At 38.6% G+C, this 19700-nt stretch overlaps 1 protein-coding gene across 1 annotated transcript in view; it reads left to right on the top strand.

Annotated features, from left to right (window-relative positions):
- The window catches only part of LOC115773049 (CUB and sushi domain-containing protein 1), a 454304-nt gene that overhangs the window by 329361 nt on the left and 105243 nt on the right, over nt 1–19700 (top strand). Inside the window, exons 21-25 of the mRNA XM_030719557.1 lie at nt 2005–2121; nt 2677–2892; nt 3483–3671; nt 6474–6643; nt 17947–18103. Coding sequence (XP_030575417.1) covers nt 2005–2121; nt 2677–2892; nt 3483–3671; nt 6474–6643; nt 17947–18103 — 849 coding nt within the window. The remainder of the gene's footprint in view (nt 1–2004; nt 2122–2676; nt 2893–3482; nt 3672–6473; nt 6644–17946; nt 18104–19700) is intronic.

The raw sequence follows: 19700 nt of genomic DNA, 5'->3' as shown, positions 1-19700 counted from the left end.
CTGAAGAAATTAGAGAAGCTGCAACATCTATCTTCATAAAGGCAAAAATCATAGTCTTTTTTACAGTATAAATCTTTCACCAAACAAATCATTACTATGTTTCTTTCTGCAGCTAACAGGTACATTTTTGTATCAATATATATATATAAACGGACAGTGAAGAAAAATGTTTTTGTCTGATTTAGTTTATAGTCTGGAATCTGTTTTTTTTTTATGGCTGAGAAAGAGACTTCTTTTATTGCCATGCCAGTCAAACACCTTGAAGCACTTTAATTGAATTAAATTTAACTGAACTGCGCTGAATAGAACTGAAAGAAATGAAGGCACAGTCAAAGAGAAGCAAAGAGTCAATATATTATCTCAGTTCAGAAGTCTCTGATGCACTGCTAGCCCTCTTTTACTCTCCATGACATTACTATAGCATTTTCCATTCTGCAGTACCTCAAATGAATTTGTCCTGTTCCATATCAGTGATTTGGCTCTGTGTGGAGGCTAGGTACCAGGTAACACACACACCAGTCTCTCACTCTCTTTTAACAAACCAATCTCTGTTTGTCTGTGACATTCTCCCTGCTCTGTTTTCTTTGTTTCTGCAGTGAGCTCATCTCTAACCTTTGTTTCATTCACTTCACGTCTCTTTGCAAAAGTTCTGGCTTCTCTAACACAGAGGGCATTTGCTGAAATCAGCATTGCTCATTGCAATGGTGGTTTGTTTACACACATATTGCTAACATGATGTCCCTTCACCTGAAATTTAATTATCTATACTGGACGTACTTTTGACGACTGTTCAGTACAAAAAATAATGATATTACTGTTATGTTAATTGGTGTTATGATTGTATAACAGTCAGATTTACAATGAACTGAGACACCATTTGGGTTCAATCTTGACTTTAGAGTTATGTATGCACAAAATTTTAACACCTTTATTGTTATTATTTTACATTGTTCTACTATATGTTAATCTTTCTCCTGAATTTCACTTCACCAAATTCAGGGGTGACTTTCTGCAGACAAGAAAAAAGAAAACCAAGGTCCAAGCAATTTAATTAAGAGTTGGCATTACGTGGTGACCAGTGTAATATACTACACATTACCTATTTTTCTTAAAAGAAATGCAGTACTTACTTAATTATCCACTGGAGAAAGTTACTTTTGACCTAAAATGTATTGTCATATAATTACCAGTAAACCTACACTCCCACACCCTGGCACAAATCCCTATCCTAATGAGGACATATGCACAATCTTTCTTTTAGTATAAATTTTAACACAAAGCCGACAACATGAAGCAAAGTTGAAAACCAGCCCAAAGAGACTTCAAAGCGATTGTCACAGTGATTCTACTGTAGAAAAATGTACAGGTAGAAATGAAAGCTACAATGCTACAAGCCTGTCTGCTCATCACTGCCTTTTTTGCCTGTTGAAGATCAGGCTCTGGCTGCTGGGCTGGGGTCTGCATACACTCAGCTATCACTCCGGGATCTTCGTTAGCTTTGTCTTGTAAAGAACCAAAGTTATATTAGCAGTATAATACGTTTGTTTGCGTCCTGGACATAATTTGCACTTTTCCATTGTGCTCTTGTCCTTTTGCAATAAAAATAAACATAATGTCCATATTGTCACTCCTCAAAAGTTAAAAGCTGCTCCACCATTTTCCTCCTCCCTGCATGGGTGCTAACATCAGCTGATTGTAGCACAAGTGTGCTGTAAGAAAAAGGCATGTTTGATTTGTTTTTGCCCATTATACAGATAACTGAAAACCCTTTGTAACACATGTAATACATAACTGTAACTGAATTTTGTACAGTGACACGTTATTTTACTGCGTTACTGATAAATGTAATGTGATTACAGTAATGTGTTTCTTTGGAGTGTGCTACTCCCAACACTGGTAGTGACCTTTTAACTGTACTGAAGAAAAATGCATGGAGTCTTTTCTGCAAAAAGGAAAAAAATTCTGCTCTGTTCCAATCTTCTCTACTGTCACATTTTTCTTCAGCTCTTTGTGGAGGCTATGTTTATGGTAAAACGGGAACTATTCTGTCTCCTGGTTTTCCTGACTTCTACCCCAATTCTCTTAACTGCACCTGGACCATAGAAGTGTCTCATGGAAAAGGTAAGAAAGCTCCAGTGTAATGAAAACACCAATTCTTGGTTAGAACATGATTTTCTTTCTTCATATGTTAATAATACATTTGCTTGCTGGGAAAATGTATTAGGCACTGAAATGTGGCCACCCTTTGCCACAAATTCTCCAGTGTACACTTGCACAGTTTTTCAAGTGTAAAAAATAGTTCTCCTAGACAACTTGCCACAGCCCTCTCACTATCTTCATGTAATGCCTCTTCATGTAATGCCAGACTGACTCAGAGATGTTGAGATCAGAGCGCTGTGGGGGCTCTATGGTTTTCTTGTCACTGCAGATAGTTTTATATGACTTACACATTATGCAGGATGGATTTGGGACAGAGCAGATTTCTCACTGATGGTACTGGATGATGGATAAGAATCTCATGTACGATGGCTCAGACTATTGCTTATATATATTGCCAGATAGAGTGTATGCTTTGTGTATCTGTAACTGTCTATCTTATGCTACATGTCTATCCATCCATTCTTGCATTCATCTGTCCATTCATCCATCGATCCATTCTGCCATCTGTTCATCCAGGAGTCCATTTGGTTTTCCACACTTTCCATCTGGAAGAGAACCATGACTACTTGTCAATCACAGAGGATGGCAATTTCCAGGTTCCGGTAGCGCGACTCACTGGCTCAGTGCTGCCCCCTAGTGTTAAAGCTGGACTCTATGGGAACTTCAGTGCTCAGCTACGGTTTATTTCAGATTTTTCCATGAGTTACGAAGGATTTAATATTACATTCTCAGGTAAGAAAACCTGAACAGAATTTGAATTTTTAATGAAAGCTAAGGGAACTTTTCTGCCCACTACTTCTTTGTTACTTCTTTTTGTACAATAGACTTCATATTGCTTCACTTACATTTAAGAGCTTTTCTGTGGGACCACATGTAACTGTCTCCTGTGCAATGGATACATGAATTCTTGACAGGGTTTCGCTAATTATTTCAAACCTATTTGGTGCTACAGTCTGCGAAGGTTCTCATCTCAGTGGATGAATCAGTCCTGAATGAGGCTGCTGCACATGTTTTCATAATGAGCTGAAGAAGGGAAAGCTCATCTATAAATAAAACGTGTCCTTGTTCCCTCTTTAACATTCTTATTAGTTGAACTAATGACATAGTTTAATAAATTAATCTGTAAGTATTTAAACTGTTCTGGGGGATTTAAGTGATAACTTAAATACATAAAATGATGCAGACCCAAATGCTTACATGTAGTGTTAACATTTCTTTCTAGCAATGGCTAACTTAACAACTTTCTCTCACTTCTTGTTTATTTCCTACACCTTTGTCTTTTTATTCTGACCCATAACATTTTCTCTCTCTTGGATATATAGAGTATGACTTGGAGCCATGTGAGGATCCCGGTGTACCAGCATCCAGCAGGAGAATGGGACTCAGTTTCCAAGTTGGCGACTCATTGAACTTTTCTTGCTTCCCTGGCTACCGACTTGAGGGAGAGAGCAAGATCACTTGTCTGGGAGGAGGCAGGCGAGTCTGGAGCAACACACTGCCACGATGTATAGGTAAGATGTCAGTGGTGAGGTTGACTGACTTGCCAAAAATATAAATTAATAGCCACAGCATACAAAACAGAAAGCAAGGCAGATGTTTTCTTGAAAAACATTTTTGTTGCTATCAGCCTTCCACCTGGATTTGTCTGAGGTTGTGAATGAAATGTATGTAGACTTAAAAAAATCTCCAGTCTCCTTTAAAAATAAATTTAATGTAATTTAATTATTTTATTCTGATTGCATGGTCATGTTGAGCAAATTTCATCATGCCAGTTGCCCATTTCTAGTGCAATTCAATCCGTAGGGTGCTGTTACATTAACAAGACCAAGATGCCTTTTTACATTCAGTCTATTTTTTTTATATAGTATTATACTAAATAAGGCAATAATAAAATATAAGTGTGTTTTTTAGCTCTCATTATTTATAATGTTGAAGAAGTAATACCTTCTATGAAAATTCCTGGTGGATGGTAAAATAAATCTTTCAAAATAACTTCTTTACCATTGTTATAATTCAACAGTATTTACTGTATTGCTAAAGTAGTGATAATTTACTGTTATTTGACTGGTTGACTCTTAGTTTTGTTTGCCAGAATTTTTTGCTGTTCGCACGTTGTAATTTGCTGGTGTTTGATGCATATCACTGTTTCCTTGGCTTCTGGTGGTAATTTATGAGAATCTCACTGGTGGCTGCTGGTAATTTTCAAGCCCCAGAAAGAGCAGACTGAAAATTCTATAATAGCATTATCTGTCAAGAGATCAAGCCTGACTAAGAGGAAACTAAGCAACAGCAGCTGGCAACGTGCACTAGTTTCATCCCCTTTCTTCATCTCTTTGGTGCTCTCTGTCTAAATTTCTGTTTCTCCTTCTCTTTTTCCATATTTTGACAGTCCTTGGATAGATAATTAGAGCATTAGCCACTATATGAAAAGTGTTAATACTGTGTCTTTTGTTACTCCCCTTTTCCCTTTTCTAATTTCTTTCTGCACATTTTCAAAAGGCTTGTCTGTCTTGGTTCATCTGCTATCTCTTCCTCTTTTCTTCCTCTTCCAGTTCCATCTTTATCCCTTTCCCACCGCTCTTCTTCTCTTACTCCCACTCTATTGTACTGTTTTCACTTTAAAAAGAATTCCTGAAGAATTGCTGTGACCATCCTTTATTTATGCTCCTTACCTCCTACCTTAATCTGCTTTAGACACTACAGAACATTTACAAAAATGTTGTTTTGAATTTCAAATTTCTTCAGATTTGATAAACAGTGCATCTTTTTTTTTTTTCCCAGCGTGCTTTATATTGTTTCAAACCACCCTCTCTCTTGTCTATCTCATTATTGCCGTTTCCTCTTTTTTCTCTTCTAAGTAGTGGTGGTCCTCTTCAGCGGGAATTAAAAGCCTTCTCGACTCTCTTCTTTTATCCTCTCCTCATTTACATATGGCAAAGCACTGTTTGCACAAAGTACCACTTTATATGAATTCCTCAACTTTGGTAGAGACTGAACCTGCTAGATTGTTCTATGTAATTTTATGAAGCACTTCTCCAACAAACTTATTGTTTACAATGTTTTTTTTTTCTTTTTGCCCTTTTTAATCTTTTATTTATTTTTAATTGTTTTTAATTGTTTTGCTTTTGCATATTTCAGACAGCTGCTTTTAAACTACACTACTGCAAAAGACAAGGCGTCAGATTTTTTTGCAGTTTTTGAAGTGGTCTCAAGTAGTATTTCTCCTTACTTCCTGAAGGTCTTTCAAAGTTTTTCAGTTTTTCTTTGGACATTGGCTGCTTTTTCACTCATTTTCAGTCCAGTCCTTATACTGACCATTTTCTGGGAATTTTTTTTTTTTGTTGTTGGTTGTTAACCCACATAAAACTGACCTATGAATCATTCAAGCATAAAAAAGGCACCTATTTCAAGGGATGAACTAGATTTGTATCAACACATAACAGACAACTTAGCAAAGAATCAACTTTAAATCATATCTTTAGGCACTTTGTTACTACATGCCTGTTGCAAATACACATAATTTTTTCCCATTTTTTTTAAAGCTGACTTTACAAAAAGCACCAACAATAACATAGTTTAACAGGCACAAAATAGTATTTTGCACCAACAAGGTGACTCCCAAAGTGCCGTTAGCTGAAAACATGGCACATCTCAGCATGGTGTGCAGTATGTCCTTAAAAGACAAAGAAGAAGTGGCAGGCCTAAAAAAATCTATTTACAGCAGATCAACAGTATCTGAAAGTAAAGTCTTGAAGAAAGAGGTAAAAATCCAGCAAAGACCTGACACAGGACCTGACATAGGAGCTGGCCCTTCAGTTGATCCTTCTACTGTTCACTTAAGCCGCATCAGAAGTGGTCTCAGTGGAAAGGTGGCTGTCAAGAAGCCATTCCTAAGGAAGGGAAAACATCTAAAAAAAAAATGATTGGGCATGCCAAAGTACACAACAACTGAAGTGAAAGTTAGTGGCAATAGGTCTATGGAGCAATGATTTCAAATTTGAAGTTTTTGGATCAAATCATTGTTAGTATGCTCAGAGGAGGGCAGGACAGAGATACATCTAAAGACATCTGTAAAACACAGTGGAGGCTCTGTCGTGGTTTGGGCCTGACTAAAAATTGACTTTAAAGCTCTTTCAAATTGTACAAATTCTGTTTTTGTCTCATATGCCGCATCTCTATTTATGTTTTCATATTTCAATGAATCATTGCACCTATTTTTTTTTAAATAAACTATAACCCAAGCAAGCTATTCAGAGATAAATAGATATAAGTGTTCTGATTTTGTAACTTTCTCCTCTACTGACTTGGTATAGCTGAGTGTGGAGCCTCATCACTGGGACCAGAAGGCGTTCTCCTTTCTCCAAACTTCCCCTCCAACTACAATAACAACCATGAGTGCATCTACCGCATTACTACTGAAAAGGGCAAAGGAATCAGGCTGAAAGCTGAGAGCTTCTCATTGCAGGATGGAGATTATCTCAAGGTGTGCACCCTGCACGCACACACGCACACGCACACACACACATGCGCGCGCGCACACACACACACACACACACACAGACAGTTAAAGATGCGTGCAAATATGACAAATTGCACCAATTCACCAAAATGTGTAATTTATTGACTGATTTTCTCTCTCTCTCTCTCTCTCTCTCACTCACTCACTCACACACACACACACACACACACACACACAAACAAAAAAAATGCATACAGGGTTATACTATCAATAGCTTTCAAAGATGTATGTACTTTGACTTTGCTTGAACAATCATTACGTGTTTGGCTTGCTGAGCTGTAGATGCTGGTATAATCATGAATACTCTTTAAAATAATGTCAAAGCTTTTGTTCTAGCCATGAACATCTGGTCTAATTAAGGTGTCAGGGAATGTTTATCCTTTAATTATATGAGATGTGCAAGTTCAGGGCAGCAAAAAAAAAAGAAAAGTGAATAACAGGGTCTCTGAATTCTTGGCTTACCCAGTATGTAGTTAGATTGTATTGTCAAGGTAGACCTACCTTTTAGATGTGTTAAACATTGTTGCAAGAAGCAATAACATCCCTGCAGGGGGTTATTAACCATCTTCCCTATTAGTGCTGATGGTGCTCCTGCTGTAGTCATCCATGCTGAATGAATGCTTTGGAAGCTGAGGCACAGAAGGATCAATTCTTCTATTAACCCTCTAATGAATCCACTACAGTGTACAATTGTTATTGTGTTTGAAGGTTGGCTTTTTTTACACTTTTGTCGGGGTACCATCAATAAAATGAATAGCTATATGACACAGTGCTATACAATAGAACAGAGAAGTATTATCCTAGTTTCAAGCTTCGTTATAGTTTTGGTGGCTATTTTTATTTAGCAAGATCACCTCCTACATGTTTACTTCTACAGCTGGTTTCCCAATCATGGATTAAGCATGGTCCTAGACTAAAAGGAAAAAGTCAATGAAGACCACAATAGGAAAAAGTATTTAGTCCAGGATTAGACATAATCCCTGTATGGGAAACTGGGCCCTAGTGTTTACTTTTAGTTTCTCTCTCTTCTTCTTCTTTTTTTTTTTTGTTGTTTCTCTGATGTATCCACTTTTGCTTAATTCAAGCAGCAACCTCCTGTGCTAAAAAAAGTGAAGGAAAGCTTGAAGAAATACTTGAATTACAATAATGGCCATTTGAGGCTGGTTTCAAGAACAAGTCAATGCCTCTGCATTCCCATCTAAAAATTCCCAGCTTTAAGGATATAATTAACATGTAATGAATCCACTGAGTTCACTTTTACGTGCCCCTTTCAGTCCCTGTTAAAAACAAACTTTTTGCTTGTTTGTTTTGGTGACAAAACATTATTTTTACAAGAAATTCTTTGTATGTTATAAACTTGGAAGTACAAAAATTCTCATCTGCAGAGAGAATTACAGATATTTCTGATGCTCATATATCCTCATAAGTCTTTCTCTGGTACATATGCCCCATTGGCAATTGTGTGAGCTATTTTACAGTCTTAGCGCTGTCCTACAGACATCGTCTAAAACTGTTTTTATTCACAATGTCTCCTAGCAGTATTAGGCCTGAGGGCATGGTTAAGCCAGTATGTGGTTAGAGTGTATTATCAGTCTTAGGCCTAGAGCATTGGCTGAGCCTGTCTCTGGTTAGATTGTATTAGCAGGGTTCTCCCTGACTTTTAGAGAGGCTTAACGTCATTGTAAAAGCTGGAACTGTTCCCAGTGGGATCGGTATGAAAAAAGTAAAAATCCTTTTAATGAAAGGAAAGTGACACCAAGATGGTTAACACACACACACACACACACACACACACACACACACACACACACACACACACACACACACACACACACACACACACACACACACACACACACACCTAATTATTCCCTATTTATTATTTCATATCCTTTCGGGAAAAAAGAGACTGTGATGTGATGGTCAACAAGAACAAACTGCATGTCCAAACTATCCAGTCAAATCTCATAAAAAAACCACTTAAAAGTTTCCAGATCTTCAAACGAATAAAGTTTTAAAAGTTTTTCTCTGTGAAAGTTATACATCTACCACCATCTTTGCTGTTGCAAAATTCTCCAATGAATTTCATTGCAGAAATATTAGAGCACCATCTCTTACTCTATCATATGATGTCTCTTCTGCTACCCAGGGCATAACCTAGCAATGCCCATAGATACCACAGTATGCCCTGCACCTGTCCAACACGGTCCATCTTTGTAAACTGTACTACAAGTCAGTGCATACTAACCAGTTTAGCCTGCACTTACTATCCTTTGAATAACCTGAAATTATCATTCAACTTGTTGTCAATGACATTTCTCAGTATAAAATCAACTTCAGTAACACATCCTGTAAAGAGCCACTGTCTGATTTAACAAAAAACAATCCAGCATTAATTAGGAAATTACATTAAGCTTTAAATTTCCAGTTTATCAAATGTCACTCGCTGAGTGGTCCTTAATTTGAAAATAATCGCATTTTCCTCTCCTGCCTTCTCTTGCTCCATCTCTGAGAGTCTCACACATTAATGTATTTTTCTCCCTGAAAAACGCAGCGACTTTGCCTTTAATTAGCAGACAGATTATGTGCCAAACAATTAGAAACAATTAGGGTTTTTCTTTGTGGAGCTTTGTGTTCAGAATTCTGCATTTGAAATTACCTGCCACTAAAGTAACTCTGTTTAATGTATGCTCGCGCCTGCTCAATAGAGCTAGCTAGATGGTGAAGCACTGCGGCCAGATAGTTTATTCAGTTCATCTGGACACGTTTTCAGCAAGAAAAATGCTTCATCACTCATCCGTGTAACTTCTTCAGTCTCATTTGACTGCAGGTTTCCCCCAACCTTATAAATAGCACAGTTGCATAACTATCAAAACTAGTAACACTGCATAATAATGAGCAACAAGATCATGGTCACATTTTATGATCACTGATTCGTAGACTATTATGACCATTAATCAGTGGCCATGTGCACAGAGAATTGGGGGGCTTTGGGGAACACACGACAGCAATGAGGTTAAAAAGGATGTTCAGAGTGTGCAGGCAGGACCTTGGATGACATTTTTTTCTCTGTGGCTGTTCTGGATCATTCCGGATTGTTCCGGCCCACTGCATATAATTACGAAGAGTTTCTGGATTCCATCATTTACGATACAAAATATAATTCTCTGTACACCAGGGACAGGGCTGAAAAACAATATTAAATAGTTGTAATTACTAGGCCCTCAGGTGGTACAACATTAGGAAGAGACATGATTTTGTAGTGAAAATTACAGCAGGGGCTCAGAAAACCATTTTCAGTGAACAGTTTGTTCCTGCAACGACAAATGCAAGTTAAAATTATACAGTGTAATGAAGAAGAAGAAAAAAAAACATTTCTAACAAATGCTGTTACCCTCTCTGATCCAGAGCTCGTTTAAGATGGACTGAGGCAAAATGGAAAACTGTACTGTGGTTTGATGAATAAAAATTCCAGCTTCTCTTCAGAAATTATGGATGCTGCATCTTCTCAATGCTAAAGAGGAGAGGGATCATCGAACCATCTGGCTTGTTATCTGTTCAAAAGCCATCCCCTTTGATGGTATGGGGGGTGTATTAGTGCACATATGTTGCTCTCAAGATTTCTGTTTTTTCAGGATAAGGGTTAGATTTTTCAGCAAGACAATTCCAAACTAAACTGCGCACTGAAACACAGTTGCAGCTGCATGTACGAGTTATAGATTGAGCCATAGTACCACAAATATTTTCCTCAGTACACTACTTCCATAGTCAAACAGATGGGCTTGAGCTTCAGACATTAAACTTTGCTTTCTAGCACACAAAAGCTTGATGGATATTGGGAATCTGTTATTTCGTCACATGATACCAAGAAACATTTGTTTGGCTCATTGATGCCTATCAAGTTTTGTATTACCTGTTCAGAGTTACCACAGGTAATGCATAGATCTCAGGTGTAAAGTTATGGGGTGCATGAGTACAAAGAGTGATGAGGAGACTGAAGCTACAATACTTGTTGAAAATATGACTCAGAGTCTCCAGAAGCCTTGCAGAATATAAATAATCTATATGCTATGCTGCCTGAGTTGAATCTAAAAGATTGATCTAATGACTTTTAAATTCTTCCTGTGGGTAACGTATTTTAATATGTTATAATTAAAATTCTTAGGTTTTCATTTCAAATCATAGCAAATACTTTTTTCATCTTAGAAGTAATGGAATTGTAATCATCCAACATTGAAGCAATGATATCCTTGCCTGTGTTGTATGCTATGAAAAGCAATAATTGTAAAAAAGATAGCAGATGCTTGATGTGATAAAATTACTGTATACTATAGTTATGTAAAATTAGCATCTATTTTAGGGTCAATTTGTAGTAATGTACAACATCTGCGCAGACCAGCCACAACATCAGAACCAGAGACTGGTGAACTGGGTAACACTGATCATTTCATTACTTTGCAGTGTTCAGCTGGAACCATCCACTGGAACATTATTGCAGAACAAGCACATCTCCTATGTAGACATCACTCCTTGATTACAGTGGTCTTCCCAAATAGGATAATGTGTCCTGCCAAGTCCCACAAACTGCTTATGAACAGCTTGAGGAGCACAACAGAAACTCCAAGGCCTGCAGAGTCCCAAGTTTCCTTTGTCATTTAAAACAGCTGTTATTTCTCCATTGTTAAAGAAGCAGGGGGCTGATCCCAGTAATTTGAATAATTTTTGGCCCATCTCTAATCTTCCATTCCTTGCTAAAATTCTTGAATGAATTGTAGCCAACCAGGTTTACAATTACCTATCAAATAATAATCTTTTTGAGGAATTTCAGTCTGGTTTTCATCCTCTACACAGCACCGAGTCTGCGTTAGTTAAAATCACAAATGACCTACTAATGGCAGCTGACTCTGGTCTCTTAACCATACTCATTCTTCTCGACCTTAGTGCAGCTTTCGACACTATTTGCCATTCAATCTTCCTTCACAGATTAGCTTCACTAGGTTTTACAGGTATTCCCTTTCTTTGGTTTCAGTCATACCTCTCCGGACGCACCCAATATGTTCAGCTCAAAACTGCCAAGTCATCCATCACCCCAGTCTCCTCTGGTGTTTCTCAGGGCTCTGTCCTCGGTCCTCTTCTCTTTGTTATTTACCTACTACCATTAGGACATATTTTTAGGAAATACGGCATCCATTTTCATTGTTATGCCGATGACACCCAGCTCTATGTCTTTTCTAAACCAAATGCTCTTCTCCCCCCATCCTCCCTTTCTGACTGTCTTTCTGAAATAAAATCATGGTTTTCTGACAATCTTCTTAAATTGAATAATGATAAAACGGAAATCCTGCTGATTGGTGCCAAATCTACCCTTGCAAAATCCAATCACTTCACACTCACCATTGATAATTTCACTGTCCCTATTTCCTCCCAAGTTAAGAGTCTGGGTGTCATCCTCGATAGCACTCTTTCTTTTGAGGCTCATGTCAAAAACCTCACTCGGTCTGCTTATTTTCACTTACGCAACATTAATCGTCTCCGTCCCTCTCTTACACCTGCCAGTACTGCAACTCTTGTCCACGCTCTTGTCACTTCTCGTTTAGATTACTGCAATTCACTTCTTGCTGGTCTACCACTCAAACTTCTCCGTAAACTCCAGATGGTTCAAAACTCTGCTGCAGGTATCATTACCCGAACCTCCTCTACTCAACACATCACTCCCATCCTTCAGACCTACACTGGCTTCCAATCGACTACCGTATCAAATACAAGATTCTTCTTCTCACCTTCAAATCTCTCCATAACCTTGCTCCCCCCTACATTGCTGCTCTAATCCATTCCTATACTCTCTCACGCCCACTTCGTTCTTCTTAGTCACTGCTCCTCACTATACCTTCTGTCCGCTTAGCAACTATGGGGTCTAGAGCCTTTTGTCATACAGCACCCCATCTCTGGAACGCTCTACCGCAACAATTAAAGGTCATAAACAGCTTATCTCTTTTTAAATCTTGTTTAAAAACCCATATGTTCAAACAAGCTTTTGGCCTGTAACTGTGTGGGTTCTAGGATTTTACCTTGGTCTTAACTAATCTGTTTTTTGTTTTGTTTTGTTTATTGTGTAATTGTGCTTTCTCTTTTGCTGTTTCCTCTTTGATTGTTTTTTTACCTGTAAGGTGACCTTGAGTGCCCTGAAAGGCACCCATAAATAAAATGTATTATTATTATTAAGTTCCCAAACAGATCTTGAATCGGCGAAATAAACCGGAGGAACCGCTGCTAATGTCCCACTGCCAGTCACCACAGGATATCCCCAGAGGTCCCATGTTTGTGCCCTAAGGGTTGGAGCTGTTTCACTGAAATGAGGGGGACCTACATAATTTTATTAGGTGGCTTTAATGCTGTGGCTGAGCACAGTGTGTTAATTATAACTTTTCATAAAGAATTAGCAGAAAGCATACAGAAAAACTAAAATAGAGTAGAAAAAAAGCCCCAAAGTGGCACTTAGGCTAGCAATTAGCACGTCACTCCCCAGGCTAACAGTAATGGAGCTAATTCCTGTTACTGCAGCTGAACACTGTGAACACAAACCATTTGTTTAACAGTTCCAGCCAGCTTGAGGCTAAAATCTCCTGTAACATATAAAGCAGCTCATTACAATTTCTCTTGCTATTGGCTAAGTTTTTGCCCTGGCGCTGTTAAAGAAGGGGCTTACCAAGCTCAATTTGCCTAAAAATATCAGCTAATACAGTGATTGACCATATTTACTGAGATTTACCCCCATGCCCGAGGAAAAGAGGGAGGGTGAGAAGGAAACAAAGAAGGGGTGTGAAGGAATTGTCATGAAAACAGAGGTGGTAGAAAAACGTGTGACAACGAGAGAAAGAGTCACACAGACAGAGAGGGGAGGGGTGGCAGATGGTGACATGTTGATTTATGAGCTGCAGGACTTTTCATTAACCATACTGAGTTTTACTGAAACAGAGAAAAAAAGAATGACCAAATGAGAAAGCAAGAGAAGCAGACAGAACGGTGCAAAATTGGAGGACTTTGAGAGCGAAGCTGTGGGGTGGTAACATGAGAAGGAAAATGAAGTTTAGTGGATGCCCTTCCCTATATTTATGCTTCCAGTGACCACGTACTGTGATATAGACTAGGTTCATGTTTGTAGCAGGTGGTGTCTCCGCTGACTGACAGTACTGAATTGAGAGCAGGGGCGGTTCTAGGGGCGGGGCCATAGGGGCGTTGGCCCCATCTGAAATCTGATTGGCCCCCTGAAGTGCCCCTGTCCAGTCACTCATCTGTCCTTTGTCCGAGAGCGAGGATCAAATTATAGGTGGATGCAATTCCATACCGAAACACCAGTAGCGCTAATGAGCCAAATAGGAATGTCCAGTGTGAATAAAGCTTACAGAAGAAAAAAAGGATTTGAATGATCTCGCAGAGAAAGTGTTTTTTTACTGACAACCGATGCCAGTCTACATTTTGAGGAGTTTGTTGGTAATGATAAGTCATAAATCTCTTTTTACTCTCAGCTGTCACATAGCATAAGTCTGACAAACATTAATTTAAGAAGCAAAGTTAGTTAAGAGTAATGTTAACTGAGGCCCTACTTGTGTTTGGAAGTGAATGTTAGCATTTCACTAATTCATGTAATAATAATTCATGTACTTCTTTGTAATTTGCATTTGTGTGTTAACATTAACTATAATGTTTGGCAGTGACAGAGAAGAATATGAAAAGAAAGGGTCAGTCTCAGGTGGGAATTCAGCAGTTTTTGAGCAAAAGAGTGAGTCTGCCAGCTGAAAATGAGCAGGGTGAGAGGAGGGAGAGAGCAGCAGGACACAGTAGACCAGAGGCTGGTCAGGAGCAGAGCACCTTTTCATCAGGTCAGAAATCATTTAGGGAGAGCAACAACAGTTAATGCTGTGATGTGTGAAATGTCTGATACTGTTATTTAGTGAAATGGCGCATACGTTTACTGAATTCTGAAATCCGTACTTCTACCACAAGTACTTGGCCCCTCTATGATTATTGTGGCCCCTTACTCAGAAAAATCCTAGATCCGCCACTGATTGAGAGAGAGCATAACCCTGCCTTAGCCTGTTTTCTTTGGCATTCCTGCGACCTGCAGACCTGTCATTAGCAATCTCTGGAAATGTCACTGTCTGTTAAATATAAGCATTACCAACTCAACCATAAACAATATATTCATAACACAGTCTGTGAGAGTATTACAGAATGTTTTAGCGTCAAATACCTTTAAGCTTGAGAAATTGCCCTCAGAAGTTCAGATGAAGGACTGCTCTGCTCTCAATCAGCATGTTCATTATGTTGCAAACAGTCTTCAATAAAACACACCAAAACAGCTTCTATTTGTCATTAGCTCACTTTGCGGCTGTAATAGTAGCTTAGCAGCTTACTTTGTTAAAGAACTATAAATATAATCTCTTAACTGTACTAGCAACAAGAGTGTTTTTAGTTTTGGAGAAAACACATATTACACTTTCTATTAGAACACAGGAAGTGTGCATTTAGTAAGTAAATTACACAGCACAGCCCTTCAACATAATTCTCTGCTCAACTTTCTTGTGTTGCCAAGTTGTAAAGATTTTTTTGGCAGCCATTTTTACGCCCTCTGTATCTACTTGTCTCAATGTGCTCATTTGAAATAAATGGCTTCCAGCTGTTTTGCCTCTTGTTTGTGCTGCCTCTATGAGTGCACAATTACAGGTTAATGAATATATTGCAAAGCAGAATTGTTGGAGACTAAAATGAGACTCTCTGTTTAGCAAGAAAGCTAAAGTGGTAACATCATTAATGATCTCATAATATTTGCATATGGAAATAAGAGTGGGAAACTGATAAACAAAGAAAATACAAACTAAATCCTGCAATATCAATCCAGTCCAGTGATGTTTTTATATTGCCGTAAATCAAAACTCCCATTTTTACTTGCTTCATTTCACTCTTCTTCTGTTTCGACCCCCTCTAATGTGCATCTCAAATGAAGTCATGCACACACAGGCGTCAACTTATTTTTACCAGTGTGTTTATTTAATAGTAAAGAATATGCATATTGAGGGTTCTAGCTTTTATGGAGAATTCCTAAAAAAAAAAAAAAAAAGTTGTATTTCTTGTTAAGGGTTTGATCTGTAAAATGAAGCAAGATAATTTTTCAAAATATAAACAAATATTTTGAACACTTATGCCAGCTGGAGACAAACTTTACTGTGAATAAGCAGCTTTTTATATTTCATTGAGGGCTAAAATATTCCCTTTGCTAGTACACAATTTAAAGTGATACTCAAATGTACTGCTTCCCACAAGTTACAGACAAGAATTAAAATGCAAATTTGAAAGTAGGTTTATACAACAAGTTCACTATTCCACTTTTAATTGTGGCAAATAACATTTCAAATAAGTTAACCACTTTTTTTTAAGTCATCATGAAACTCTTCAATGCTTTATTTATTTACAATGAAACATCGACTAAGCTAATTTGTGAATTCATTTGTCAGAAGGTTCACCCTGAGTTCCTGAATGCTCTGGATGTTGTGGGGCTGCCCTGGGTGGCAGGCCAGAGTGCTGGTTCCCCTTTTTAACAAAGGTGTGAGGGTGTGCTTCAGCTTTAGCAGGATCATAGTCCTCAGCTTGCCTGAGAAGGTCTATGCTAGGGTACTGGAGAGGAGAGTCTGTCATACCTCAGATTCAGAAGTAGTGCTATTTTTTGTCCTGGTCATAGAACACTGGACAAACTCCTTATGTTCTTCAGGATATTCAAGGCTCCGTGGGAGTTTGCCCAACTATTCCCATGTGATCTGTGTAGTTGGAGAGGGCATTCAACTTCATTCCTTGCGGTGTCCTGTGGGTGGTTGCTTCAGGAGTATGGAGTATCTGGCCTGTTATTATGGGCCATCCAGTGACAGTGCAATTTACATTGCCAGCAGTATATCAGACTTGTTTCCAGTGGGAGTTGGACTTCACTGGGGTTGCCCTTTGTCACCAGTTTTGTGCATAACTTTTCTTGACAGAATGATGGACAGACAGACAGACAGGGGTGGCTGTTGCTCAGGAAGTAGAATAGGTCATCTACTAATCGGATGGTTGGTGGTTCAATTCCTGGCTGCTCCAGTATGCACTCTAAAGTATCCTTGGGCAAGAACCTGAACCCCAAGTTGCTCCTGATGTGTTCATCAGAGTGTGTGTGAGTGTTAGAGAGAAAACAGTTAGGGCACCGGGTTAGCTGACTGGTTGAGCAGGCGCCAATATGCCTTATGGCTCAAATCCAGCAGCCGGGGTTTAAGGCTGACCTGTGGCACTTTGCTGCTCTTTCCTGTATACTCTTTACGGATGAAATGTTGATTAAAGGCAAAACCCCAAAAAGATAGTAAACATTTAGACATAGAATGTAGTTGTATAAATGAATGGGTGAATGAGACACGCTATATAAAGCACTTTGAGTTCTCATGTAGAGTAGAAAAGTGCTACATAAGAACCAGTCCATTTACCAATTTCTAGAGGTAGGTAAGCCTGAGAACCACCTCTCTGCTTTTCGTGTGTGATGTGGTTCTTTTGGCTTCATTGGGCGGTGACATTCAGCTTGAACTGGGGCAGTTCAGAGCTGTGTGTGAAGTGGCAGGAATGAGAAGCCATGGTTCTCAACTTGAAAATTGTGGAGTACCACCTCTCGGTTCGGGAGGAGAAGCTGCCCTAAGTGGAGAAGTTTAGGAATCTCTATTCATGAGTAAGGGAGGTTGACAGATGGATTGGTGTGGCATTGGCAGTGATTTGGATGCTGTACAAATCTATTGTGGTGAAGAGAGAAGAATGTAAAAATGATGCAGTCAGTTTACTGTTTACTCTGTGACCTGGACCCAGGGATGGATGGATGGATGGATGGAAGGATGGATGGATTTAAGAAAAGGAATAAGATGCTTTGGTTTTGGTTTAGTTGAGATCCATTTTATTATTAAGTTATGCTGACTTTTATAATAAAAATGTCTATTGATTAATAGGCCACATTTCATGACCATTTAACAAATTGCCATGAGGTAAGGCTGGATGCTAAACTAAGGAATAAGCCTTAGTTTAGCATCCAGTAGCTTATACCTTTAGCAGCTTATACCTCCCCACATTATGCACTCTTTTTTTTTTTTTATTCATTCCAAGTCAGGAGTACACTGTGCACCTAACTTCAGTGACAGCCTCATTATTTATAATACTCATGTTTTTATTCATGCTCTGCAACCCTAATCCTTTGCTTTGATTGGCAGGTGTATGATGGAGAGAACACCTCCTCACGCCTCCTTGGAAACTTTACTCGTGATGGCATGATGGGCCACATCATCAATAGTACATCCAATCACCTGTGGCTAGAGTTCAATAGCAATGCTTCTGGAACCAATCAAGGCTTCCACCTTACATACACAAGTGAGTTATTTTGAATTATTTAAACCAGCAATCCAGGTAATTTTTTCATTTAAACTGACTTGTACAACCCTGTTTTTTGAAACAGGGTTTCCTAAAGAAGGAAAGCACCCAACCCAACTCTCCAAACTCTTGTTGTCTCACTATCACAGACACACACCTCCCTATCTCCATCACTTTTATTATATACTACATTCATTTCCCGTTCCATAAACTGTACTACCTTTAATGATTCATATTTCAAAATATTCCTTTTTATCTTATACTGGACATTGGTGAAGACGCTCAGGTAATTTTCCGTCTGATGATAGTTTAGCTCTTCCCACTTTTAGCCAGCTTTTTGATTGTCTACATCTAAACAGAAATTTTATACAGCAAGTCAGTAGGGCTTCTGTGGGCTATAGCTGTAGCTCTATCCCTGAGATCACCACTTTAGAGATACCTGGTCTCTCTGATATTATACAGAGCCAAGAGTTTAAAAAAAAACAATGTTTACAGCAGTTGGAAACCTGAGCACCACAAATTGTTGATGAACATTGGTCCACAAAATGATAGCAATACATGCACACCTCTACACAAACAGTAATTTCCTATATGTTAAGTAGCTCATCTCAAAGATCATTGTAAAGAGATGTTTGTAATTGAAATCTAGAGTAGTAGTAATTGTTTTTGATCGCCCTTTTGGCTGTATCTTGCACCTGCCCTATGCTTCAGCCAAATGGTTCTTGAGTGCTACTGTACATAGCAGAACAAAATAGGTGTCATGTACTACAAAACTGTAGAGACTAGTCTTTCTCAGTCAGAAAATTGCATTGCTTTTTTTTTTTGCTTTTTTGACAGCTTGAAAGACCAACAATCACTTTTCCTAGCATTTTCTGTTGAGGGCCAGAGTGCAACAGTAGCTTACCAAGCATACAGTAAAAAAAAGGAAGATGCGAATATCTGAAACAGGCTCTCTTTATTTCTGACAAACACATGCACACACAAACACACATCTTAATAGTTGTAAAGTGAGTCTCTTAAGAAGGCAAGAGCAGCTGCTGTGTAAGTCAAAGAGGCTATTAGAGGAGCATTTATCTGCAAGTCATTAAAATAAGGTGAGAAAGTGACACATCTGGAGTGGATGAGTGGCTGGACGAAGGGACAAACAAATGAAGGTAGATGGTATATGGACGCTAGATATATGCTCTGTGTGTCAGTTAGGCCATTAGACAACCATCAATCAGCGAGTCATTAAACCAGAGAAGGTGACACCTTTTTTCAAAGCCCTACAATAGATGAGCTGATGGATAGACGAGACTGATAGAAGGTTTAAACAAAAGAAAAGGATGAAGCAAAGGCTGCTTGATGAACGGAGGCTGCAATTGCTTGTTAAGTAGAGTCAGGGACTTAGTAAAATAGCTTCAATAATGCACATTGTTAGAGGCTGTTTTAATAGAGTTCTAAGAATTCACACATCTGTACAGGACATTAACACAGAAGACTGATAGAAGTGGGGTGGGCAGCACTTTTCTATTATTACAGCTCGCTAATAATGTTCCAATAGTTATGGAAACAAGTAAGTAGTAATATGGAAATCGGAAGTTCTTATCACTTAATT

Source organism: Archocentrus centrarchus, chromosome 3, assembly GCF_007364275.1.
Source record: "Archocentrus centrarchus isolate MPI-CPG fArcCen1 chromosome 3, fArcCen1, whole genome shotgun sequence".
NCBI lineage: Eukaryota > Metazoa > Chordata > Actinopteri > Cichliformes > Cichlidae > Archocentrus > Archocentrus centrarchus.
The sequence above is the reverse complement of the archived record's forward strand: the minus strand, read 5'-3'. Positions and strand labels throughout refer to the sequence as shown.